Source organism: Aulostomus chinensis, chromosome 16 (assembly GCF_037954235.1).
Source record: "Aulostomus chinensis isolate RoL2024-O1b breed Wild chromosome 16, RoL_Achi_v1.0, whole genome shotgun sequence".
Lineage (NCBI taxonomy): Eukaryota > Metazoa > Chordata > Actinopteri > Syngnathiformes > Aulostomidae > Aulostomus > Aulostomus chinensis.
The window spans coordinates 19741480-19768205 of record NC_141335.1 but is presented as its reverse complement, the minus strand read 5'-3'; the positions used below and the strand labels follow the sequence as shown (position 1 = coordinate 19768205).

General features: G+C 43.6%; 2 protein-coding genes across 4 annotated transcripts in view; both read left to right on the top strand.

The window, feature by feature from the left end:
* The window catches only part of thada (THADA armadillo repeat containing), a 107529-nt gene extending 85592 nt beyond the window's left edge, over positions 1-21937 (top strand). For both annotated transcript variants that reach the window (XM_086180417.1, XM_086180416.1), the window contains exons 33-38: positions 245-369; positions 2413-2485; positions 3233-3383; positions 3477-3599; positions 19202-19383; positions 20310-21937. In XM_086180417.1, coding sequence (XP_086036543.1) covers positions 245-369; positions 2413-2485; positions 3233-3383; positions 3477-3599; positions 19202-19383; positions 20310-20639 — 984 coding nt within the window. In that variant the 3' untranslated portion in view covers positions 20640-21937. The remainder of the gene's footprint in view (positions 1-244; positions 370-2412; positions 2486-3232; positions 3384-3476; positions 3600-19201; positions 19384-20309) is intronic.
* Positions 21938-23314: 1377 nt separating this feature from the next.
* zfp36l2 (ZFP36 like 2 zinc finger CCCH-type) lies at positions 23315-26393 on the top strand. 2 transcript variants are annotated; one of them, XM_086181040.1, is made up of 2 exons: positions 23315-23622; positions 23758-26393. In XM_086181040.1, exons 1-2 carry the CDS (start codon positions 23533-23535, stop codon positions 24952-24954), a joined length of 1287 nt encoding a protein of 428 aa, XP_086037166.1. In that variant the 5' UTR covers positions 23315-23532; the 3' UTR covers positions 24955-26393. The 2 variants fall into 2 exon arrangements, with proteins under 2 accessions (XP_086037166.1, XP_086037165.1); XM_086181039.1 differs by having other exon boundaries at positions 23316-23622; positions 23755-26393.
* The last annotated feature ends 333 nt before the right edge of the window (positions 26394-26726 follow it).

The window sequence follows — 26726 nt, the reverse complement described above, 5'->3', positions numbered from 1 at the left end:
GTGAAAGAGAGAGCGAAACAGCTGTGCATCCGTGGTTTGGCTGTGAATTGGGAGGATCTGACTGGTGTGGTAAAAATACACTTGGGGCAACTCGCCAGCCATGATGTAGCGAGGACACCAAAGCTGTATTGATGGATTGCTCCGAACCATTTTGTTCACCAGGAGTGTTTTGAGTCGAAGTTGAGACCTCTGTGACTTCTTTTCCTCTTTCTCCTACTTTCTTGTCTGCCTGCCTTCTCCTCAGGTCCTCCAGGTGTTGTCCGTGTTGAGCCACAGCGGTGAGCTCCACTGGAGGGACGGGGTTCAGGATATATCCCAGGAAGAGGTGATGCTGTACCTCCTAAGTCTGGCTCAAAAATCTACACACAGGTCAGACATCAGTCACACACGCAGCACACTGAATCATCCTCATGTGATACACATGACATACAAGGAGGAGGCACTTCATGGTTTCATATTTATTTATATCAATATAAAAAATACGATTTTATCTGTTCAGGTTTACATGGTTCATTCTTACTGAAAACAACATATGACCTCTGGACTACATTTCCTTTTAAGTCTGCCTATGAAGTGTTTATAAAGAGTACAAATACACTTCACAACTTTATTTATCCCCATTATAATGTTATGAGCATGAGACATTCATACAAATCAGTGTTTGTCAGCAGCTTCTACGACACACCCATAATCGATGATTATTTCATGAATGATGGATAAATGGATGAATATATCGCGTAAGAAATCAATAATGGAGACATATTTGCACAGTTAAAATTGCCCGGAGTGGTTGAGATGGTCTAAAATTTAGCTACAGACCATCTAGGTTCTATTTTTGGAGCTCTGGGCTGTGCTCCCTCTCTGTTACACGCCAGTACAGGAGCGGACACACCTGCTGTACACCTGTTCTCATCACGCTGCATTGAACTCGTTTACCCTGCAGGACACATCACACCATCTACACTTGAGAAGTACAGTCCTGCTATTTCCACTTTAAAAACTTGCTTGATTGTTCATCGAAAGCTCGCTGGCCACAGCTGTAAATGAGCGACTTCAAGATGGATTCATTTGCGCCAAATAAAGTCACAAATCTATTCTAAAGGCCGGGAGGGTTGTTGCAATGCTCTTCTTACATACCAAGACTTGCGTTGGAAATACAATCGATATACACCATCTTACAGTATGCTCCTTGTGTGAACGCCCTCATCTCTTTGCACTGTAGCAAGCAAGCATCTGTTGTAACATTGATCCATTTCAAAATAAAAATCAGCAAAGGAGCAGGGGGAGTTCACTTGTGACTCCAAACTGCTGCTCCTACCTGAACTCGTGCTGTCAAAACAAATCCACAGCAATCCCAGTCCAGCTTTGAGCTGTGATAGATGGAAGAGACGCGACACAAGGTGCAATCACGCTCCCTCCTCCCCCCTCCACCTCTTCTTCTGTTTCCTCTTGTTTTTTCTGGCTCCCTCCACTTGTGAAAGAGCCCTCACACTGCTGTGGCAGGCTGGCTGTCAGGCCTTCATTCAGAACCACAGTCCATGGAGGAGGTGCAACCAGGTTCACCGGCTACACCTTAGACATGCACCTGGAGCTGACTGGCCTCTCTCTGCATAGGTCTGTGTGTGCTTTCTCATGAATGCTGTGTTTGTAATGGAATTGTCCAGCAGCCACAAAAAGCTGTAATAAAAAAAAAAAAAATACAAGTAGTAGAATAAGTAATATAGTAGTACTGTTGGCAGAAATCTGACAGGTAGCTTTTTAAAATTAGTAAATATTCTTCTGCTGGATTATTCTCACCTGTCAGGCTCAAGTGTGTGTGTGTGTGTGCGCGTGCGTGCGTGCGTGCGTGCGTGCGTGCGTGCGTGCGTGCGTGTGTGCGTGCGTGCGTGCGCATACTGTCAGGCCTTTGACACCCAATGACAGACACACACCTTCCTTGACAAGCCACTGCTGTACTTTTCTCACCGCGACAACAGAAAACAAGCTTGAAGAAGTATTGGATTACAAAGGGCTTTAGCCCTGTGAAGCCTTTTCCTGGCCACAATCGCTGAACCCAGGGATCTACTTTCCCTTCCAGTGGCCCCAGGGTTATGATTAGAGCCAGCCAGGGATGAGATTGGGTTGCTGGCCGCCCTAGTCTGCCATGTGATTGAATGGCACTGAGGCTATTGTGATACATAATGTAGTGGTGAGTACCAGCACACTTCCTTTGTGGATAGTAAGTCAATACAGTTGAGTGATGTGTGCACTCAGAGGTATTCGTCAAGGTTTCCTCAGAACAAACATGATCCTTTTCAGATCCTTGCAGTGTACAAACATGTTTGTCTATCCAGATATTTACTCACACTGACCTTAAAAAGAAATGAACCATGTTCTCATTAAATATTAGAGGATGTTTCTTCTGTGTTTCAGTGTGGAGCTGCACTGTGCTGCCCTGACGTTGCTCTCCCAGCTGGTGGTCCAGAGTGTCAACTCTGACGCAAAGGTAAAGATAAACATGAATGTACTGAAAACTGTCTGAATATCCTAAATATTATCCAACTGTCAAGCACTATTGTGTCATGGCCACTGCTGTTTTTTCTTTCTTCTCTTTGTCTTTCCACCATCCACTGTGTTCCAAGTTGCCACATCACTGCCTCGTGCTCTATATGTCAGCCTCCAGTCAAGCCAGGAGCTGAACCTCAGCTTGTGTTAGGAATAGAATATATTCCAGACATTTAACCAAATCCCATGTAGAATACCCATCATCTTTGAGATTAGGGAATTGGGCATGCAACTCATTTCCATTCCTGCACCACTCCACAGCCAACAGTGGAGTTGCAGTGTAGTGGACAAAAGACACAGCAGCAGTAAGAACATGGTTAAAGCTTCCTTTGTTCTTTTATCCATTTCTGATTTTTTGTTTTTGTGCTTTAGTAATGCTAAAACCGATTTATTTATCAGTTGAACTTTATCGGAATGGACGATAACAAGGATATATATACATACATACATACTGTACATGCATACAAATATGTCCATTCAAATGTATATGATGTATATGGACATATATAAAATATGAAAGGAGTTTTACATTTCTTTGGAGATATGTGTTATTTTTTGGTAACACAATGTCACAGGTCAGGGTGTTAAACATCCGGTTTGATTATTTTCAACATCACCAAGAGCTCGTACTGTGTGACCAATGCTTAATATACCAAAGGAAACTGAACTTGAGTCGACCTATGTCTAGAATGCCAGTGTGACGGCTTGCTTATCCCAGTGGAGGGCGCTGGTGTGTGCATGCTGCAGTGAGGAGCAGCCACTGGAAATGAAGCTGATGGCCGCCAAGGTGCTGGTAGACTCTACAGACAAGCTGCTGACCAGCTCAGAGCTGCCGCTGGGTGAGTCTCACTACGTGGAACAATATGAGCAAACTGAGTTTAGATAAAAGGTAAAGTGAAATGCATTGAAGCCGTGGTGTGTGTGTGTTTCAGGTCTGTCTAGCACTGTCTCTCTGTGGAGGAATCTGTTCACGCTGCTGCAGGATGAAGACCAGGATGTCCGAGATTCAGCCTCTGACTTCATCTCCAATGTACCGGCTTATTTGCTGAGTACAGGTACACACTCACTGCCAAGATACACACAAGCACACACACCAAGATACTGCAACACACTTGCATATGAAACGGATGTATAAAGAAATTAATGTTAAGAAGGGTTCGAAGCGAAGTAAAATCTGGTCAACTGGACGTAAGTTTATCTTGAAGACGTTTCACCTCTCATCCGAGAGGCTTCTTCAGTTCTAGTGAAGAGTGTGGAAACTCCAGCTTATAAACCTATGTGGGAGTGGTCAGTGCTATTGTGGTGGAAACGACCCTCCCGAGACTCACCTGGCCTCCCCAAACGACAGTCGTTGTGCGGTGTCAGGGAGTTTCAGGGGTGTGCTGGCATCAGCTGTTCCACATGGGTCTTTCAGCTGAACTCTTTGGGGTTCAGCTGAAACCGTTCCACATGGGTCTTTCAGCTGAACTCTTTGGGGTTCAGCTGAAACCGTTCCACATGGGTCTTTCAGCTGAACTCTTTGGGGTTCAGCTGAAACCGTTCCACATGGGTCTTTCAGCTGAACTCTTTGGGGTTCAGCTGAAACCGTTCCACATGGGTCTTTCAGCTGAATTCTTTGGGGTTCAGCTGAAAGACCCATGTGGAACGGCTGATGCCAGCACAGCCCATTAGCATCTGAGTGGTCGGTGAAACTCCCTAACGACCACCCCTGAAACTCCCTGACACCGCACAACGACTGTCGTTTGGGGAGGCCAGGTGAGTCTCGGGAGGGCCGTTTCCACCACAATAGCACTGACCACTCCCACATAGGTTTATAAGCTGGAGTTTCCACACTCTTCACTAGAACTGAAGAAGCCTCTCGGATGAGAGGTGAAAAGTCTTCAAGATAAACTTACGTCCAGTTGACCAGATTTTACTTCGCTTCGATCTACGATGACCTGGATGAATGAGAACCTACACAGACGTTAAGAAGGGTTGTTGACATGATTTTGTGTTAATGGTTTGGGAGCATTCCTGGAATGACGGGTGCTAATTCTAGTTTGGCAGTCATGACGCAAAGAAAGTGTGTGTTTATGTGTGAGCGTGTGTGTGCGTCTGGTTATGTGTCATTATTATCAGAGTGGAGAAGGCCACTTTACCAAAGTAATACTTAGTAAGAGCGCACACACATACACACACACACACACACACACACACACTCAACCAGTGGGCTGGCAGCTGCCAAATGTTAAGTGCCTCTCACAAACAGCTATAGTGTGACTTCCTGTCCACACGACACTCACTTCCTGTATTTTCCAAGCTCTCCTCCGGGACCCACCCTTATTGTGTCTGTTGCCGCTGATCATATCATACAACGTAACACAAGATTGCAAAACAACTCCGCAAATGTCTCCGCAGCTCCTCCCCCGTGGCAGTGCTGGTCATGGATGAGAGTGGGCAGTCATAGGGGAGGCTGCAGCTGTGAGGGGTTTCAGGGGGTTTGGGTTCTTGTTTTGTTGGGGTTTGTTGGTTTCTCTTTTATTTATTCTCCATATCCAAGTGAGAACAAATCCAAACATTTCCTGTAAAGGCAGAGCGGGGATCAGGAAATGCATTTAAAATTCCTGAAAATGCTGAGATTATATCCAGAGTCAGTGTGTGTGGGGGTTCTGCGTGTGTTTATGTACATAAGGCCAGACAGGGTCAGATAAGCTGTCAACTAAAAATCAGATAGAAGCTGAGAAACGTGACTAAGAAGGAGAAGTTTTCTCTAAAGGAGGAAGAGAACACAATAGGCATAATTACACACTGTGTGTGTTTGGAGAATAGAGGCTGGGGTGTCCCCCTTCGCCCATTCACCTTTGCTGCTCATTCACACATTACTTTTTGTGTGTGTGTGTGTGTGTGTGTGTGTGTGTGTGTGTGTGTGTGTGTGTGTGTGTGTAACTTTTACAACACACATCGCCACTGCCCAGAGTGTTTGTCTTCATACTTTCGTGTGACCTTTTGCTCTCCAGCCAAGCCACTGGAAACTTCATCCAAACTCTTAAGTGATCGTGAACATTAAACTGGGTTCTAAACATGTGTCGTACGCACAAAAGGAATGAAACACACAACACAGAGAGAAGAAATGAGCCGGTAAATTGGTAATCTCATATCAAATGAATGAGTGACTTGGCCAAGGAAGTCAAATTCCTCAAGTAAATGAGAAACAACCCAAAAACCCCAAAGAAATCACATTCCGCTGCCTGTAAAGTGAAAACCCACAAAACCCCTCAATTGGAAAGATGTCGTTTTTTCACTTTGGAAGCTTAAATTTACATGATATTCTGCAATTACACACACAACAGTGAGCCAGGACAATATTCTGGTACTTATGAAACCGTACCACTGAGGAGAGAAGGGTATCCATCTTCTTGTCTGGCTCTAGGGTGGATGGCAAATAAGGGTATTTCCCAAAAAGTTCCTTTAAGCAACAAAAGTTGAATGGAAATGGCACATTTAATTCATTTTGATAAAACTGCTCTGGCTCAAGGTGGTTGGTCAGAAGAGTTCAAGGACAAGATTTTCCCATTGCTCATGAAGTAAATTGAAAGGAAATTTTGAGTCAAACGGCTCAACAGGGAGCAAAATTACTGGAATTTCTTGAATATTCAGTGAGACCAGATAATTCACCAAAAACACAAAATATAAAGAACTTCTGTTCCTAAGAAGAACATGCAGATATTTGTATTCTGAACTGAAAAAACAACAAAATTAAAATGTCCACTGGCTAGCCCAGGGGTGGACAACCATGTGCCATGGAGAGCCGTGTGTATGCAGGTTTTCCTTCCAACCCAACACTTTAACAGGTGATCTCACTGATTAACACTCTTCTGTGGCTGAAGGTGTGTTAATCAGTGGAATCACCTGTTAAAGTGTTGGGTTGGAAGGAAAACCTGCAAACCATGGCACATGGTTGTCCACCCCTGGGCTAGGTCATCACCCAGCCTTCTGACTGCCACAGCTGTCTTCAGGAGCTGTGTCTGGTGGACTGCTGCTCCCAAATTGCAATTCTCTATTACTTATTTGCAATAAGTGGATAAAAATAACATAAATACATCATTACACGGATTTATACTACATATTTATGGACATCTGATGTGGAAATCCAGTTTTAATCTCCTTCCCGTCATTCAGATTTTTTTTCGTCCCTTCTGCTTTGTTGTGTGGATGTATTTGTACTCGCTACCCGGCTACCTTCAACGATTAGCCACTATGACTAGAATCATTGTCCAAGCGCATTCAGCACTAAATAGTTGTATGAAAAAAAGGAACACTGAATAGAACACGCTTTGACCTTAAATGAGATGTTTTGTAACAGTTTAATAAGGAAACAAGCAGGAGCAAATCAAATCAGGAAACTGCTGGTTCAAGTAAATGCAACATGACCGCCTCCACAGAAATCCACCTCTTTTTTTTTTTTTACTTAGAACAACTTTTTTATTGACCTTTTCAACAACCAAACAAGTGCAAATTCTAATGTTTATTCTACAATGTATTTCTTTTACATTTATTTTTATGTACAGATTAATTTCTGTCTTCCAATCGTATTCTTATTCTGCTAATAATTTACAACTATCGGCAGCTAAGTTGGCGTGTTGGAATGCTGTTTGTGTTTCTGGGGGCGGGGCTTTACTTATTAACTGCACAAAAAAAGCTATTATTTGTGTGGAATTGGATGATATTTTGTTGAGAATAAATTTTCCTTCTGTTGTCCTCCTGTTCTCCCTCAACTCTGAAAGACGGGCAGACTCTACTGAGGGTTTTAAGCCTACTCGTTGCTTAAGTGATTGCCTAGCAGCTACAGATCTGGCCGCCTCGAATTTCGCGCAATCTTGTGCTGGGGCCCTGACCGGTCCGTGACGGGTCCCTGCTCGGCAGTAGGCAAGTTCGTGACTGTAATGAGATCCCCTGCGATTACGTCATTGGCGCAGGGCCGACCCGTAACGCCCCTAAGCGCCGTTTGTGGAAGTTACCTGCACTGCTTTATCAGTCCACCAGGAGGAGCAGTCATTATAAGCGGTTACCGTGTCTGAAGACAGCGGCTCTACTGTCATACTGTAAGTCAGCAGTCTTCAAGTGAACACAGTCAAACTGGGACTGAATACAGATTCCGAGCCTGACAGAGGCCAGGCTGACAACAGAGAGTCCAGTACAGAGGTGGTTTAGGGAGGTTCCTGATGGTCCAAGAGCTACAGTATCTCAGGTTAGCAGTTACTTTCTGTTGTCAGGGAGTCAAGGACGTACAAATGATGTTGGCGTGGCAGGATGTTCTTCACCTTGGTTATAATATGCAATACTTCGCGAGTGGAAAAACAACAATACTGTGTGTGTGCGTTAGTTTGTGTATCTTTCCCAGCCCCTTCAGGCCAGCCAGTCTGCTGAGAACGTGTGTGTTTGTGTGTTTTATGACCTCTCGTTGCAGAGTCAAGTACCTGAGGTGTTAGTGGCTTCAGAGAGAGGCGATGACTCCTGACCCTTTGATATGTAGGACAGGCAGAGATGGGTTCACACAATCCTCATTCCCCTTTGAAAAGACATTTACATTTATAATTTAATTAAAACATTACGTCATTAATACCTTTGCAGATTATGTACTTGCTGAACTAGGAATTTTGATTTAACAGTTTAAAAAACAGCAACAATTAAAAAAAATAAAAATAAATAGATAAAAGAAATCATTCTGCTGGAAAATCCATGTAATAACAGATGTTTTTTCATCATGAAGACAGTTTGGAACTTAACTTGCCTTTAATTAATGACTGTCACTTCCTGACTGACATAGACTTGTACTCCCTTTTTTTTTACCAGGTTTAATGCAGATCATGTTTTGCGTGTGGGAGAGACATTTGGGCAGACACACATCACATTTGTTGCAGCCTCTTCCCAGAGCTGTGGGCCACAGTGGAGCCATTGTCCTGGAAAGGAAGAGAAAATCTAATTTAACCCCATCCCATCATCCCAGGACCCCCCCCCCCCCCCACACACACACACACACACACACACGCCACCTCCACCCCTCAGCAGCATCACCACCCAAATACCTCAGCACTAATTGGGTCTGAAATCAAACTCCGCTCACCCTCACTGGACCTCCAGCACTTTCAGTGTCAGGGCAGGAAGAGAGCGATCACTTTATACATAAAACACAAAGGGATTTGGATTGGACCAGGACACTGACTTGAAATATGACATAAAAGGCCAACAAAAATGGAGCTAGTCAGCAATCTTCCACCTAAAATAAACTTAAATATGATACCATAAAAGGTTGATTCCGTTGTGGGTGAAAAAAATTTGGCCTTTACATTACATTTTCTTTACTGCAATGAAAGAAACTATTCTTAGGGTTTCATGGTAAAAGAAAAATGTAAATTCCAAAGCAGTTAAAAATACATGATTTGAATGGGAATCTCTCTCTCTCACCCACCATTCTGAAGCAGCACTGACAAACTGCCCATATTTTCCAGGCCGTTCTCAGTGAACCGTTAGCAGCAAGCACTGTGCTCAGGCTAACCTACTTTGCTTACTGTAAAGACAACAAATGCTTTGCAGAATATGTCATTCACGTGTCCTTTCCCCCAGTAATTCATTTACAGTGGATGACGCAGATGAATGGAAGGGGGCCGACCTGACTGAGCAGAAGGACACTCATTAAACAGACCTCGTCCTATTTTAGCACACCGCTCACTCAGCCATTAAACTAGCGTCACATGTGCCTCGTTTCAGCAGAAATGATAAGATGCACTGTAATTCTGGGCGGTGGCCTTTCATGCACATTTCAGTTGTACCTCAGTGAGGATTATGTCACTCAAAAGACAACATGGAGAATGAGATTTTAATGATTTGGTGGCTGTAATGTTGGGTGTGTGTATTCTTTGCTTGCAGCAGTCCTAAAATGTGAGTCATAATATGTTTAGAGGATAAAATACAATAAGAGAAGAGTGCATAATAGCTTGGAATTTCGATATTAAATATGTGAAAGTGAGTCATCGTCATTGTGGCTCCTCTGTTCTTTAGAAACTGTTGTGAGTAGAACTTTTGGCAGATCTAGATCTGATTGTAGAGAATGTCACTGAAGCGCCAGGGAGGTCCAATGAGGTTGGCTGTTTGCAGTTCAAAAAAACAAAACAAAATTATTTGCATTTGTCATGTTTTGTTTTGTTTTTTGTGGAAACGGGGCCTTCTACCACCCATTGCATTATTAAAAAAATAACCAAATGATAGTGGGCAAGCTTCCGAGAAGCAGAAGGGGTGGAGGTCATGTAATTGTGAGGCGGGAGTTGTCATTCCCTCACCAGAGAAAAATGTGGGTGACTCCAAATTCAATCCCAATCACCTTTTGCACAGCAATGAAGAAATTTCCCCTCCACGACTCCCTGAAGTGGACATTTAGTCTCACACTGGCCCGGGACCATCCTGCAATAACAAAAGAAACCCACTAAATTTGTGTAAGCCAGTCATAATCACTGTGGGTGGTGCTAAGCCCAGGACACAGAGACAGTGCTCTTGCAAAATGACGTCGAGGGTACACCATGTTCGATTCAGACAACTTGTCTATACACCTATTTTCATTGTGCTTTTATCTTTACAAGAATTCAGCAAAGGAACCCAAAAGACCTGCAATCCTTGTCGTTGTCACGGTGAGGGTTACCACTTGCTAACTAGCTTCAAGTTTATAATTACATATACCTTTGAAAACAGAAGCACACAAAAGCAGAAGAGGTGAAGGATGTTCATACAGATGACAGCAATATATCGTCACGCAGCTAAATCGCATACAAGTTTGTAATGTAAAAATGTATACTGGTATTATTTTGAAGTCTTTGATGTGACACGGCTTTAGTAGGCACGCAGGGCCGGCCGTGCCTGAAGCCAAAGCCCCCAGAGCAAAAATACGGCATAAACTCCTCAAAATAATGTCTCGATTAGAATATATTCAAAAATCCCAAGTGTATCAGATTTGAACATGGGCTTCTTTTTCCCATTAAAACCCTGAGGTTGATGCATCCCAACCACTTAACACTGTCACCAATATGGAACTGTCATAATGCATCATTTGGCTTACAGCTCCAAACTCATGCCCCCAAGTTTTTTGTTTTTTTTTAAGCAACGTCACCCAACAGCCAGCAAACTTATGAGGTTAGAAGTCTGAATCAAAGTACACGTAACACACAGTATCAGCAGCGAATGTGTTAGGTGACTAAGTCACATACACACCACAGAACACCCAGGAAATTTGTTTAGAAAAATATTTTTTACCCACCCTGAAGGGTTCAAGGAAAGAGGCGAAAACATAATACCGTAATCGTTTAAACCCTCATGCAACCACACTATCAGACCAGCTATTGGCCTCTTTACATTTCCAACGTTCATTCCTGCCAGCCGAGTGGATCTTCTAGCAGACATGATCAGATTAATTGGAGCAGAATTCTGTAGTAGTCTGTTGTATTCTGTAGTCTTCAGTTGAAACACTGAACATAAACGCTGCCTCCCTAATATCAGTACTTGTCAAATCAGTGTTGTTTTATTTGGCCACTCCCTCTCATGTGGTCATCATGGCTTTGTCCTCTCACCCCTGAATAAAACAGCCAAGAGCCTTTACATCTGAATGACAACAAGCCATCAGCTGGCTAAAGCCACGACTGTTACATATTCATGCCAGAAATGGTCTTTAAACTCTCAGGTTGTCATTCAAAGGGCATGACTTCAACTTTTTGAAAAGTTCTTCACATAATCTCACAAAAATTGATTGAAAACATGCAGAGAATTAACAAGCAAAGAGCCTCTGGAGCCATGCACGCTCTAGAGATACTGCTGGTGCTTCCTCGGAGTTCCAGATGTACAGCGGGAGCTCCCTGTTGAGTTCTCCATTGACTTGTATTTGATCCATTGACTACTGTATGACTTTATTACAATAGCTGGTGCATGGAGCTCAGACCACCTGTGTCCTCTTAAAGCATTATTTTCATGGTAATTATCACTCCTCGCTAGCTTGACTTCTATTATTTTCATGGTAATAGTTCCTGTCGGTGTTGTTGCATTTGTCCTCCACACTCCCACGTTTCCCATCATCAACCACCAGAGGAAGTCAGGGCTGTAAAGTGTGTGTTTTTATTTCACACCTCTCTGCATCTCACACTTCTGCTTCCTGGTGTCTCGGCTCCACCGTCCCGTCTCCACTTTCTGGTGTGTGTGTGTGTGTGTGTGTGTGTATGTGTGCGTTTGTAAATAAAAGTGTGAAGGAAGATCGATCTTTGCTGCTAATTGATATTATTGTTTTTTGTCTGCTGTCATTTTTTCACAACTGGGATTTGTGCTCTAAGACTTGATACATTAAATATTTCTTGAAATTTAACAAAGATGAAACCCACATTGTGCAGATCTTTGCAGCATCTTTGTCCTGCGTTGTATAAAGGAAAGACATACGGGTGAGATTGGGCCAGTGTACCTCAGGGACATGGAGGGTAGTCTGTCACTGAAGCAGCCAGCAAAGGGGGGGTGTGTGTATGTGTGTGTGTGTGTGGGGGGGGGGGGGGCTTTTTTAACCCAGACCCCTCAGATGTGGGTGGCTGAGCAGAAGAATGAACAGTGGACAAGATGACACCAGGGAGTGGAGGACAGAGAAGTGTTTGGAATTACTCTCATTTCACTGTCCTGACGGTCTCACGCACACACACACACACACACACACACACACACACACACACACACACACACACACACACACGTGCGCGTATGTTCAATGGGACATCTGACACCCCCAGCTACAGAGGCTCAGGCAGGATTCAGTGAGCAGCTAAAGTCTCTTCACTCGCTGCTAATTTAATTCAGGGTCTTTAATGACGTGACCATTGGTTCGACACAATGAGGCTGCAGCAGAGTGCAAAATTCAAGTGCTCACCACAAAGTTGTTGTTATTTTTAAGGTTTGTTTTTTGTTTTGTTATGATGATGACCATGTTTTTCTGCGTAGAGTCTCTTTATCGATGCTGAACTTGTTAGCAAACTTGCTGAATAACACTTCCAGCAGTTATGCAGCAACATTTTCAGAAATCCCCGTCAAGTCCAGTATTCGCTCTCGTTTAGCTGTTTTTACTGTCGACTACATGTGAAGAGATAATATCTGCCGCCGCTATGGCTGTGTTCTCAAGATTTTTCTTGTTAGAAAATAGCGGCCTGCTGTGTCCAAAAATGACACTTTAAAGCCCTTTTCCCACTGCTCATATCAGTGTACACTGGTTCTTTTCAAACCCAAGTTAAAAAAATGCCAGTTGATCAGCCAAGATACTTTTCTTCCCTTTTTTTTCTTCTTTTCCATGATATATTATGACACGTTAAAAAAAAAAAAAAAAAAAAAACAGAATAAAAATGTTGGGGAAGTTCCTGGTGGAGGCGACGGGCTTTCAAAGCCTCTGTGTCATATATTGTGGGTTGTGGCAAATTACCACTGTCAGCTGGATTTTGTGTTCCCATCTATGCCATTCTGAGCCAAAAAAACACCCGCATCTACTGCCGGGTCATTTGACCTGGGACTGAATGCAGATCAAACCTGTTCCCATGGACACAAATGCCAGATGTTAGGCCTCTGAGGAAGGGTTAAGTGAAGCTGAGGGAGGACAGTCATTCTTACTCTACTTAGCTGTATGTCCGTCACCATCAGATAGATTTTAATTAAAGAAAATATTTAAAAAGCTATGTAACAGTACAGTTAAAAGGTTGAAAATGAGAAGATGATTGGTTGGAATTGGTTTAATTTACAATTGTGTCAGACAAAACCTTTCTTCCTCTGTGAGAGGATGGGTTCACAGGCGCTATGGATTGACATCCCTTTCTCCTGGACTGTGCCCCCTCAGTCACACTGAAGGCATCTTTCGGTGGGAAACTACAATACTGTGAGTTGAAATAAATGATTATGTGCCTGGACCCACTCAAGCTGTATTCCGAAGTTCGTCTTGAGATCACGTTGAAATCAAGCTCATTTTAGCAGCTGTGGTGTGTTCAATAGCTGCCATCCGCTCTGGTTTCTCTGAACTTTGTGGGGGAAAAAAAAATGACTTGACCTACCAATTTGAAGTATGCCATTGTTTTATATTGATATAAAGCTAAGTTTAGCCGCAAACTGTCATGGTAGCAAAATGTAGAATTGTTTCTCGTGACATGCTTTCCACTCCAACACAAGTGAACACTTTGGGTAACGCTTTCTGGACAAACATTTTAAATATTCATCGGTAGATATGATATATAATCATCCAAATCAATCTGATGTAGCCAGTCTTGTGAGGAGGAGGAGCAGCAGAAACACAAGTGATAAAAGAACAACTTCTGTTGCCTCTATTACTGTTAATCACGTAATTGCTCTTTCCTGTTTTATAAAACGTCAGCACTGCTTCTCATCTTTCTGCACCTCGGTGGTTGCAACTGCAGTGACTTCCGCTAATCATGGTGTCATCTACATACCAACTGTAAACACGTAACCATAGTCATATCTGTTGTAGAGTTGGTAGGTTTACATGCACAGTTTCCATCTGTTATTGTCCCAATACGCATGAACAAGCTTAGAATTCAGTTACTTACCAAAGTATGTGCACCTTTAGAACGGTAGGTGGTACTATGCCCCCTCAAACCTGGGGCTCTCAGACTTTGTTCTGGTTTGTCCAAGCAGATTCCCCGCTGAGTTGTGGACTTACATAGAAAAATTATTAAGCTGTGAATATTTAAAGAGAATGTCTAGAAGTGCATTGTTTGTGCTGTAGTTTTCACGGTTATGATGACAACGCCCTTTTACTGTACACTTTTTGACTTCTGGGTCACATAACACAGCGAGATCTGCAGAACATGTGCTCAATGGAGGGCCAATTTTGGGGCCGATGGAAGTGAATGTTAGTCCAACAGTAATAAGTATGACTTCAGTCAGATTTATCAGACTGACAAAATAATTTAACTTTTTCTGTCACCATGAAATTGTACCCCATGTTTCAGATTCCTAATGCGATTCCAGTGAAATTCAGTCCCCCGCACAAATCTGACCCGCCTACAGATTTATTTTATATACTCAAACCTTCCATGGTAAATGAATAATATAGTACTGTGTATCAGTGTGTAGTACGGGGTGTATTGTTACAGCCCGAGAATCTTTGGTCTGTCACAATTTTCTACTTTGACTCGTTTGTTGGCTTTTGTAACCACATAAGAGCTACTAGTGTTACAGTTAAGTGATAGTCTTCAGAAAAGGCTCGCTTTTACCACCGTGAACTGTTCTCCAGGAATGATGATGATAAAGTTGGCCTGGTGAATGTTCCAGATTTACATATAAAACACTTTCTAAAAATGTGTTTGCCAGAGTCACTAACAGGGAAAACATCTTAGTTTAGTGAAGAAAAAAAAAAAAAAGCCTCCAGAAGCTCAGAACGGTACAACTGTTATACTGTTTCCCCAGTGGCACGAGGTGAAGTTTTCCTCTCACACCCCTGCCTTGCCCAGCTCTCAAATGTAGCAGTGAATGCCAACTACACAACACTCACATTCTCACACACATACACACAGCCTCGCCCCTTCAAACTGACCCATTCATTCATTTATTCGTTATTTAGAGAGATGAGTATTATCCAACATTTACTCGCACAGTCTTTCAAAGTAAATAAAACACATACTGGAAAACTTGGCACCTCACATGTCAGCACACACACACACACACACACACACACACACACACACACACACACACACACACACACACACACACACACACACACACACACACTCACTCATCCAACACACTTGCTAGCCAGGGCATGAAAAACAATCCCCTTGAGAAACACAGTATTTTGTGCCCAGAGCTGAGGAGGGAAATCGTGTTTAGTGTTGTGTGAAACCTCTGTAGAAAAGTAGATAAATTAAATGCAGCTAAAGTTTCCTATTATTTGCCTTCATGTTCGGGGGGGTGGGGGACTGTAAAGGCTTGACATCAGAGGCTGGGCTGTCCCGGAGAGAGGTGGCTTCTTGGGAAAGAAAGGAATTTGTCACTCAAGCTCCTAAACTCTTAAATCTCCTCTAATACAGTACCATCAACAGCCTCCAATGCTCTCCTGCTCCACTCAGACTTCAGGCTTTGCTTCAATTTTACGCCTCCCCTCTGAAGAGGAAAATCAATCTGGGTTCCCATCACTGTGTGTGTGTGTGTGTGTGTGTGTGTGTGTGTGTGTGTGTGTGTGTGTGTGTGTGTGTGTGTGTGTGTGTGTGTGTGTGTGTGTGTTCTGTATGGTATGTGTGCTGATGGGGGTCTGTAAACCTCCCCCCTCCACTCTCCTCTCTTCCCATAGTGGTAGTGTTTTGGCTAGTGGCTCTGAAAGCCTTTTGATGTCTCTGGTGTTATCTGGGTGTCAGCTGTAGTGAGGATGGTCAAGGTGGGAGAACAACACACACACACTGTCTGATAGTGGCCGCATGGGCAACTGGAGTCGTTAAGCGAAGTCATACATTATGTTTTCCCTCTGTTTGAAGTCTCACACTCTCCTCCTTTACTATACAATTGTGTGTGAGAATACAGGCTCATGGAAGGCCTGTATGAGTGTGTGTACGGGAGTGTGTGTCAAAATATCCTGGTGACACACAATAATATTAACAGAAGAGTAGATCAAGAGATTGCTATAAAAAGTTATTTTTTATGTCAGTGATTACTGGAATTTGAAGAAAGTCCACATAAAAACCCTTTTGTCCCTGTCAAAATTAGAGCAACCTCAAGTGTGTGTGTGTGTGTGTGTGTGTGTGTGTGTGTGTGTGTGTGTGTGTGTGTGTGTGTAGCAGGCTATTTGTGAATCTGTTCATACACAACTTAATAGCAGCTGGCTATGAACATCAAAACAGCAACAGTGAAAATTATTTATAACTGATCGGAATCAGAAGACAGCAAGACATTAAGGCACATGCTTTCTCAAAGATGGTCACAAACCATCTGCTACCATAAACATAGTCCTGTACTTTTTGTTTTCTGCAGTGACGGGCACTTTTTTCTATGATGTAGAAAACAAAATGTTCAACTGGGGAAACCCAGCCTGTTTTTTTTTTGTTTGTTTTCAGCTTGACATTCAGTCAGATGGTGGATTTAATCATTTTGGATCAAAACTCTCTCCATTACAACTAATGTTTTTTCCTGTCATGCCAACACAGCACATGTTCTTGTGAGAGTAGCGGCATGTACATACGCTATAGTAGAAGAAGCCTCTTTAGAAAACTCTGCATACATGACGGAGCTAAAAAAAAAACCTCAACTGCAAAATTGCTGCAAACAGCCAGAGAGAAATTAGTGTGTCTTGCATGCATGTAAACCCAATGGCTTCATTTATGTGGGCGACAACAATCCGATATTAACATGAGTGAGACAACACTGTAAATAAGACACAGACTTCTGGTTCAGCTTTCATTACATACCAAGCATAATAACAGGCAGCAGGGTTTATGTCAAACAGCGGACTTAAATTCAAGTCAAGGTAAGACAATATTATTTGTGTAGCGCTAAAAAAACAACAAAAGTTGTCTCATGACACTTCACAAGTAGAGCATGTCTAGCACCGCACTTCTTCAGTTAATATACACCCAACAATTCTCCATGAGCAAGCACATCTTGGGACAGCGGCGACAAAAACCTTCCTTTTAACAGGCAGGAACGTTGAGTAGATACAGGATAACTGTGGGAATGGCCATTTGCTTTGACTGGGTGGGGAGACAGAGAACGGGGCAGAGGCAGGGATGGACAGAAAGAGAGAAACAGAAAAAGAAAAAAAGAGGGACAGGGACAAAGAGAGAGGGAAGGCAGGGAGAGAGAATGGCAATGAACACGAAAAAATCAATTCAAATTCAAAAACCATTAAAGAAAAATTCTGAAGCTGAGACTGCATGAAGTTTGTCTACTCGTCTGTTAAGAAATGTGCTGTTTTCCTGGTAGTTTCACGTGTCATGTTGACTGTTTCTGTTTGACTTCCAGCACCACAGCAGGACAACTGTCTTAACCTGAATGATGAGAATCATGAGGATTAGTCAGATCTTAGTTGCTTTTTTGAAGTGTGTTCTTGACATGTATGCACCTTCATCCCACTATGACGTGTCCTGAGAGTTTTTGAAGCATTTTAGTGACATGAATGGCAGTCAAACTGCAGTTAGGACAAATGGTCCTGCTTTCAAGGGTTACAAACTTGCCTCTAAGTTTTCTACAATATTAAAAAAAAACAAAAAACACTCAGAATGTACCACAGTTGCAACTTTTCATTTCAAATTCCAGAAGGAACATCCAATGTAGGGATGTACCGTGGACGGTAATCTTCAGCCATTAATCTGAGGTTACTCTGAATCATGTGATCGTTTAACATTTTGTCATATTTAAAATACGGTCAATGGTTGGATCATTGCAGTTAATGTAGAAATAGCCAGTGTCTGGTCCGGCCTCTGACAAATCAGAGTGGAGCTATTTAAACATGCCACTGCAAAGTAAACAGGTGTAATTGATAACATCAGGAAGGGCACAGTTCACATTAGATGGGCCAGGGTCCTACTGTCATACTCACTGGCTCAGTAAACAGACTGTGACACTAAATAGAATGGGCCCCTTGCTGGTTGAGTTAGTTTTACTGGTGATTGCCCTGCTAAGGCATTTTGAAACGGTGAAAATGGCCTCTTAATGTGGAGGTCTCTACTCAGCTTCAAGGTAACTCTTCTGTTAATGTTCATGTAACTCCTGACCCATATATGAAAAAAAATTATCACTCTCTCCTTGTTAAAAAGCTTAAGCACTAACTAGTTTAATTTCTAAGAGAAGCTAAATTAATTAAAAAAAATTAAATTGGCATTTGTGCTGTAATGTAGGACATCACATCAAGAGTTGCTCAACACTAAATTAATCAACAAACTAGTTCCTAGGAAGATGTTAGCAGATATTTATAGCTGCCAGGCGCAGCTATAGCTAACGGAACCATCTAAAAAAGCTAACAGTAGCTTGCTAAATGGTGATTGAAAAGTGAATGACAAATAGATGGGGTAAACATATCTGTTCTGACTTCTAAAGAAATGCAAAGAATAAAAAAAATTGATTTCATATAATGCTGTTGCTAGATGTAAAAATGATGTCAGCTAAGTTAGTGTAAGACCCATATACTGCAGTATGAACGGCATTTATAATTTGACATTCACAGAAGCTTGAGTAAAGCTTGATGTATCACTGTTGGGCCAAAAATGATTCCTAAGCAAACGTTCTAATTTCTAGAACACTCCTCAACATGTAGTATATCAAATTTTACATTAGCACTCTGCTTTTGTTCTCAGGTGTCACTGGCTTCGTCTGTTGTATCCCTGACCTTTTACCTCTTAGTGAGTTTGTGTGCAAACTTAGATCCCAGAAGGTCCTTCAGTCAGTTGTACAGGTGAAAGCAGCCTTAACACTGCTCAGCTGACACAGGGAGTTTAGGAGAACTGGGCGTGGGTGGAAAAACTTAACCCAGTCACATGCACCAGAGCTGTTTCTAATTCAGATGAAGATGAGTCATGATGTGTCCAGGTGCTTGTTTGTTGGTCCTGCATATTCTGACTGAGTGTAAAACACTTGCTGTCCATTCTCTAGAATCAAAAGTGTGTTTCTCCTCTGTTGTCAGATGTGGCCGGCGTGTCGGTGTGTCCGCCAGTTGCCCTGGACGCCGGCGTTGGCCTCCTGTGTCGGCTCTTGGAGCTGTGGAAGCAGGTACCAGCAGGCGTCCTGGCTCTGACTGAGTGGCTGCTGGGAGAGGAGGACAGCAGCAGTGAGGAGGAGGCCGGTTCAGATGAAGCCTCCAGTCTGGTGAGACACTCTCACGTTAATGTTGTTTGTCCAGGAATTAGAGCAGATACATAGTTGCACTGGAGCAAGAACATCACAAACAGTGCAAAGGAACAGGGTGAGATGTTTGTTTGAAGTAGAAACTCATGACGTCGATGGCTTCCACGTCATGTCCAAGGAATAATAATAATATGATAATCATGCAACATTGGTACCAGCTTTTTTTTCAACAATCATCAGATTTAGGGTATGGTTGGCAAGGGATAGATAGCACAATATTGTATTTTTCTTCTTACGCGTCTGGTCAAAACAGCTGACTCACTTTATGGCGTGAAGGTTTCTGGGGTTAAGATTCTGGTTATTTTTCTACTCTGGATTCCCACACATTCAGTTAAATCTGTTCAACAGCTGAAAGGGGTAATACGCAACAACCTGTAGCAAAGTGAGGTAGTGTGCTACTGAAAGATCTCCACGCTTCACAACACCTGATGGTGACGAGAGCTGTTCACCAATCAATACATGAAATTTTGACTCAAAGGATTTTCCTGGGTAATGGATTATGACATTTGTCATCAGCCACATGGAATCTTCAAGCATCTTTTTACTTGTTATTTTGGTCGCATGGCCTGCATATTTCCCCATTAAGCAGGAATTCTTAAATGAACAGTTCAGACTGGTTGAGCGTCCTGTATTATACCACTTGGTGTCAGCAGAGGGCGCAGCAGCTCAGCTAAACTACATAATGTGACCTTAGTTCCACTACAGGATGCTGCTTTAATGTTTGTCTCCATCATCCAGAGCCACACAGCACTGCACAGCTCCATGTGGAGGCATTAAAAGGCAGCTACATGTTAGCAATAGCAACTTTACAATATGTTAGTATTTGTTAACAGCTTGTTCTGTATCACCACCAACTAAACTGACCCCCATTTTTTGCTGGCAACCAGGATGAAGAGGACTTCCTGTTTGAGAAGGGTGACCTGAATCTGTGGGCCGAAGCGTTTCAGTGGGTGAAGCTGCTTCACACAAACTTGAGCGCTCTCATCCAGGACTACAAGCAGACTCAAGACCCACGACCTGCCAAACTGGATCAGGTCCAACAAGTCCACTCACTGTCAGCACAGGCCCAAGCCAAAGCCTTAAGCTCTAAAGAAGCCTTAGACTCCCTCCCAGGCCTGCCCCAGTTCTCCTGCACTGCCGAGCATGCCCGGCTGGTGCTGCGTCATCAGAGGGCCACGCTGGCTCTGGATGTGCTGGAGAGGCTGACCAAGGATTGATAGTCTTCCAGTAACAGGAACTAGATAAATGAACCACCACAGGTTACCACAGACTGGATTTGTGGTCTTTTTATTATCTTATGTCGTTAGCCTGGAGTTGCCTCTTATTGTATGTTTGCTAATCTTATTTTGATTTTTATGATCATTGTCCCTTGATGTCTTTTTCATTAAATATGATGTCTGCGGCATTTAATTGAGTCCATGGTGCTTCGAACTTCTAACAGGGAATCACTTTTACAATGTGTCAATATTTGAATGTGCAGAAAAATATTGATTGAAGAGTGTATGAACTTTATCCTTGCTGCACCAAAGCATGGAGAAGTTGTGAAGCCATAACAATAATTAAGCCTGAGCTTCCAGTTTATGCAAAACACTTGACACTGTGTTCTCTTATCAGTGGGAATGTGTCACACGACAAACTTCAACAGTGTCAGCATTGAGGCCGTTCTGCCTTCTCAATGTCTAGCGGGGAATTAAGGTTGGAACAAAACAGCCCAACGCCTAAAGCTTCAAGCACAAACTTCAATGGTGCGATTGTGCAGCCGCTCCAGCTTTATGACTGGGGCGAGGAATTGTGAAAGCAAGTGTTTTCACAGACAGGTCACCACCAGAGCTGCACTTGAGTATATGCTTCTACTGTGTGTTTATACGAGGTGTTATTTTCCTCTTGATATTTAATTTACTGCAGGATTCTTCCCATTGGACTGTGTTTTTATACTTGCCTCTAGTTTTCCTGGTTATGTAATTAGGAGGAGGACAGCACAATGGGCTACTGTCCTCTGTGTGTGTGTGTGTGTACCCCTCTCCCTCCCTGGTAGCCATGTTCCTTGTTACAGTAAAACTGACGTAATGTTTTGGAACAGCTCGACGTCCCCCAATAAAAACAGCCGTGTGATGGGCGAGCGGTTTCTGCAGACGAGGACATGTTCAAGGGATTTCTCTGGAGACTCACCGCGTCTGTCCTTCACATTAAACTATTTATCACAACAGCAAAGCGCAAATAGTCCTGGGGCAGCCCTAAGCCTAATTTTAGGGTTGGTAGTAGTAGATTCCAAGCTCTTATGTCACTTGTTTTTTTCACTTGTTGCTATTTTCCCTTTTTTTTTTAAACATGTCCCTCCCCCTCCAGCCAACCATTCAGCTCTTGAGAGAATATTAAATCATGTCACAGAAAGAAAAATCACTTTTTGATTCCTTTTTTTTTTCTTTCATAACCACTCTTGCAATTATAATCCTTTATGGAAAGGACTTAATGGTTACCAGTGTCGCAGAAACCAGCAATTTCTGGTGATATGTGTTGCACGTTTTACACCCTCCAGACCAAAATATCTGCCTGCGGAGCCCTGATATAGAGTCCCATCCATCTGCTGCCTAGTCTGCAATCTTTCCACTGTGGTTTCTCAAATTTGACATAACTCCAAGAGCAGAGTGGAGCACTTTGACATTTTCATGAGAACGTTCAGCCATCCTAAGAGGTTACATCATATTGAGACGCTCCGCTTTGGGACTTGAAGGAGACGAGAGGGAACCAGTGAAATGACTGGAGTGAGAGGGATGAGGGGCAAAAAAAAAAAGGCTGAGTGGAAGTGTGACATTGAAGCAGCCAAAATGTCCTAAAGTTAAACCCTGCTCTGCTCAGCAGGTGGCGCCCCCAGTCTGTCAGTTCCCATTTTACTCTCACGGGGGCAGTGTTGTCCTGCTGTTCTACATACAAACCACATTCCTGCAGTCAGGCCTCTGAGATTGAGAAAAACAAGTTAAGAAGAGAAACTGAAGAGTAAGCCTGTATACAAAAAAAAATTGAACTGATCCAGTTTTTGTTTGTTGTGGTCCTTGTGTTGCTCTCTGAAAATCACAGATTTCTCATCTTAAGCCAACATTTTGAAGCTCAGTTTTTAAGCAGTTAAAAAAGTAGGTCATGTGAGCACAGTTAACTGCCTGTTTGTCAGTGTGTAGTAGACTGGAATAGGCTGCTGTTGCACTGTGGAAGTCGATTATGCAACTGGTGAAGGCTAAAATTGTTCTGCTGCACTCTGCCTGGACTCCTCTCCGCTCATACTTGTGGTCTGAGCTCTCATCCACAGGGAGAGAGAGGGAGAGGCAGTTTCCTTCCATTACAAATACATGTGTCAGCTTCCAAGTGCGGTGGCCCAGAGGGAGGGAAGGAGGGGGGCAGCGTCCCCCCAGAAGTTTGCTGGAAGTCACTGGATGTTTGAGGAATCATTAGAGCAGCCCAGGAGCTTTTAAACAAAGCTTCATTAGATGAGAGCCCCAAAGAGAGAGAGTGTGTGTGTGTGTGTGTGTGTGTGTGTGTGTGTGTTGTAGACGTCCCTTGGTGGTACTACATTCTTTCTCAGCGAGAATCAACCTGAAAAGCACCAACTTCCACCAAATTGGTTGTGTGATTAAAAGAAAAAAAACTTTTGAGGGGCGTGTGGTTGGTGCACCGTGTAAATCCTGTGCGTGCGTGCGTGTGCATGCGTGCGTGTGTGTGTGTGTGTGTGTGTGTGTCTGGTGGGGGGATGGGGTTAGATTTCAAGGCGTGGTGTTGAAGAATAGGCAACCAACCGGTGAATGGAGGGAGGAGGGCAGGAGGCGGCTCCTCGCAAAACTTTGTACCGACTTGAGCTCGCCCCTCCCCGGCCATCGCCAGGCATTTATACCCATGTAAAAACCCTGTAGCTTCCAGTGAAGCACTCTGGCTCAGCGCTTCTAAAGGGGAGGAAATAAAAACCACCTACAACTCAACAATACAAACCTACCCCCTTTCTCTCCTCTCTGGATTTAAACGACGCGAAAGTCTTCAAACAACTTTTCCAAACTTTTCCACAACCAAAACCAGTCGTGGCACAAACAACCGCTCGTCGCAGTCAAGGATCCTGCTCGGTCCTCCATGAAAGAAGGAGTGCAGCGGCAAACTTGGGGAAACGACATGTCTGCGACCGTCTTGTCCGCTTTCTACGACATGGACATGCTGTACAAGGTACAACTTTATCCCGTCTGCAGTCCGCGTGGGTGTCGTTCGAGAGTCTGCATGTGTTCAGCTGCAACTTGTTGCAGCTCAATTGAGTTCAACATGTGACTTAGCTAACTTGTGTGTGTGTTCTTCTCCCAGCAGGATAAAAGCACGAACATGAACGCCCTCCACATTAACAGCATGTTGGACAAGAAAGCGGTGGGGGCTCCGGTCACGACTCCGGGCTCCGGTGGTGTCTTCACACCGGGGTTTTTCCGCAGAAACTCAACCAGCAACGTGGAGGCGATGAACAACGGGAACAAGTACTCGGTGGGCTGCTACAGCAGTCTGAAGGAGAACACACCGAGCTGCAACAGCAGCGCCACGGCCCTCATGAACAAGGAGAACAAGTTCCGCGACCGAGCCTACAGCGAGAGCGGCGAGCGGGGTGTACTTCAGCAGAAACCCGCCTCTCAGATCAACTCCACGCGCTACAAGACCGAGCTGTGCCGGCCCTTCGAGGAGAACGGCTCATGCAAATACGGGGAGAAATGTCAGTTCGCCCACGGTTACCATGAGTTGAGGAGCTTGTCCCGCCACCCAAAATACAAAACGGAGCCGTGCCGCACCTTCCACACCATCGGTTTCTGCCCATATGGTCCCCGCTGTCACTTTATCCACAACGCCGATGAGCGCCGGCCCGCTCCGGCCGCCAACGCTAACGTGCAGGGGGAGCCACGCTCGGCTCGCGAGTTATGCGGCTACGGGCAGAGGGAGGTGCTACCCCCACAGCAGCTCGGCTACACCCAGAGAGACAGACCAAAGCTCCACCACAGCCTCAGCTTCTCCGGCTTCTCCACCCATAACGGTCTCGAGTCTCCCCTGCTCGACAGCCCGACTTCCCGGACCCCACCGCCACCTACCAGCGTCTCCTCCTGCACCTCCGCCTCCAGCTTCTACGACGAGGTGCTGTCGCCCAACCCCGTGTCCTGCATCAACAGTGCCTTTGCCTTTCCTGGACAGGACTTAAAGGCCTTACTGGCCCCCCTTGCCGTGCACAACCCCGGCGGCTATGCCAACAACCACTCCACCGCTGCCCACTACGGGAACCTGCAGGGCAGCGTGTGCCCACCCTCCCCTCCCACCTACAACATGAGCCACTTGCAGGCGCTGCGTCGCCTTAGCGAGTCGCCGGTGTTCGAGCCTCCCCCCAGCCCGCCAGACTCGCTCTCTGACCGGGAGAGCTATGCGAGCGGGTCCCTCAGCTCTTCCGGGAGCCTCAGTGGCTCCGAGTCCCCGAGTCTGGACGCTGGAAGACGTTTGCCAATCTTCAGCAGGCTGTCGATTTCAGATGACTGAACATGTTTTGTTTTCGAAACGGATTATGGATGGGTCAGGGGTCGATGTGAGTGAGTTAGACTGTCCCACCCCACCTCAGCAGCGACCCCTGCCGAGGTGCCTTTGAGCAGCAAGACATTGAATCCCTACCAGCTCAGGGGTGCTGGCCCCACTCTGACCTCCCTGGAGGGGGGCAGGAGAGGAAAGTTTCACCCCCAGGGATCAATAAAGTGTCCTTGACCTGGCATTAGTTTAGGTTTTTTTTCTCCCATGTATGTAATATAGTTGTATTAAAACTTTAGATAGCAAACAGAAGGCATTCCATCAGTGCCTTGCCCAAGGGCTCACGGCAGCCCCTCTCCCTTTTGCTCTATCAGGCAAGCCACACTTTTCCTGGGATTAGATGTGTAACATGACTTGACAAGAAGAAAGAGACTGTAAGCAGTTTCAGATTTCCTCCCATCCTGCCAAGAATATGCCTTGACTCAAAGTAACATTTGTTGATTTTTTTTCCCTTTCTTTCTTTTTCAAATTGTTTCTTTTCTCTTCTTTTTTTTTCCTCTCTGAATGCTTCAACTTCCATTCCAGATCTGTCTTCTCACAGCACCACCCAGTGGTTCGTTTGGTTAGTCTAGTGTGTTGCTTGGTTAAAAAGCACTCTTGAGTTGGGTTTGTTTGGGGAAATCACTGCTGATGGTTGAATATATATTTTTTTAGCTGTTTTTTTGAGTGATTTACATAGCAGTGCATAACTGGCTATGGACTATTTAACTTATTTATTATCTTGTGAAAAAAGTATAGGCTACATTGGTAATTTGTGTCCATACTGTATTTATCAAGTATGATGAAGCAATAGATCTATATTCTTTTATGTTTAAATTATGATCGCCATTATTAATCTGCATAAAGTGGAGTGTATGTTCTTTTCACAGTAATATATATTTTGTTTTTTTTCTCCTTTTTTTTGTAACTTCACTTGGTTATTTTTATTGTAAATGAGTAAAAAAAAATCTTAATTTAAGAGAACGTATGTGATATTTATTTCATTAATTTTGTTTCCTTGTTTACGTTTATTAAAAAAAGTTTGCGTGATTGCTGTTTGCTCCTGAGGTTGTGTCAATGCTGTAGAAGGCTTTTTTTTTTCTCTCTTGAGGATCCCTATTTAGATGATTCTATAGAATGTATAAACGATGTGGTTGTACAGACCGTCCAAACCTTACTTCTTTTTGTTTATCTAGATCAGCGACGATGAACCCAAGTCAATAAATTAACCAAAAAGTATTTTTTTTCTTTTTGTTTTGTTTTCTCTCTGTTTTGCACGAGGTCACACTGTGATTCCAGCCACGTGCTCAAGAATGTAGCAATCCCTTGTGCCCCAGTATTATTGTGTAGTGCCTATGGGGTTCACCAACATGACATGCCTTAAAATTAACCAAATAAAGTATTTTTCCTACATGGCATCTTTTATACAGTTTGAAATGAATGTAGTATTGGATTCTTTTTTTTTTGGAAAGGTTGTTACCACTCAGACACTCTGACGACAACAACAGCCGTAACCTTTCTAAGTCCCCATTCCTTATTTTGATTTTACTTTCACTCAGTTTTTTTTTTTTTTTTCTAAATATTGAAATCTAGTCTTGAGTTTGCTGGAGGGAAGTGGTTGAACACGTTCGGTTTGTACATAGTAGGTACAGGGGGATGCGCACTATGTACTTTTGACTACTTTATCAGAAGTAAAGCTTTTTGAATGTAACAAAAACGGACAAAAAGACAACGAGAGTTGTTGATATTTT

Excerpts from the sequence above, each read along its gene's own strand:
- zfp36l2 (XM_086181039.1), top strand. The coding sequence starts at position 23,533 with ATGAAAGAAGGAGTGCAGCGGCAAACTTGGGGAAACGACATGTCTGCG. Across the intron at positions 23,623-23,754 it reads ACATGGACATGCTGTACAAG|CAGGATAAAAGCACGAACAT; the intron begins GTACAACTTTAT and ends TTCTTCTCCCAG.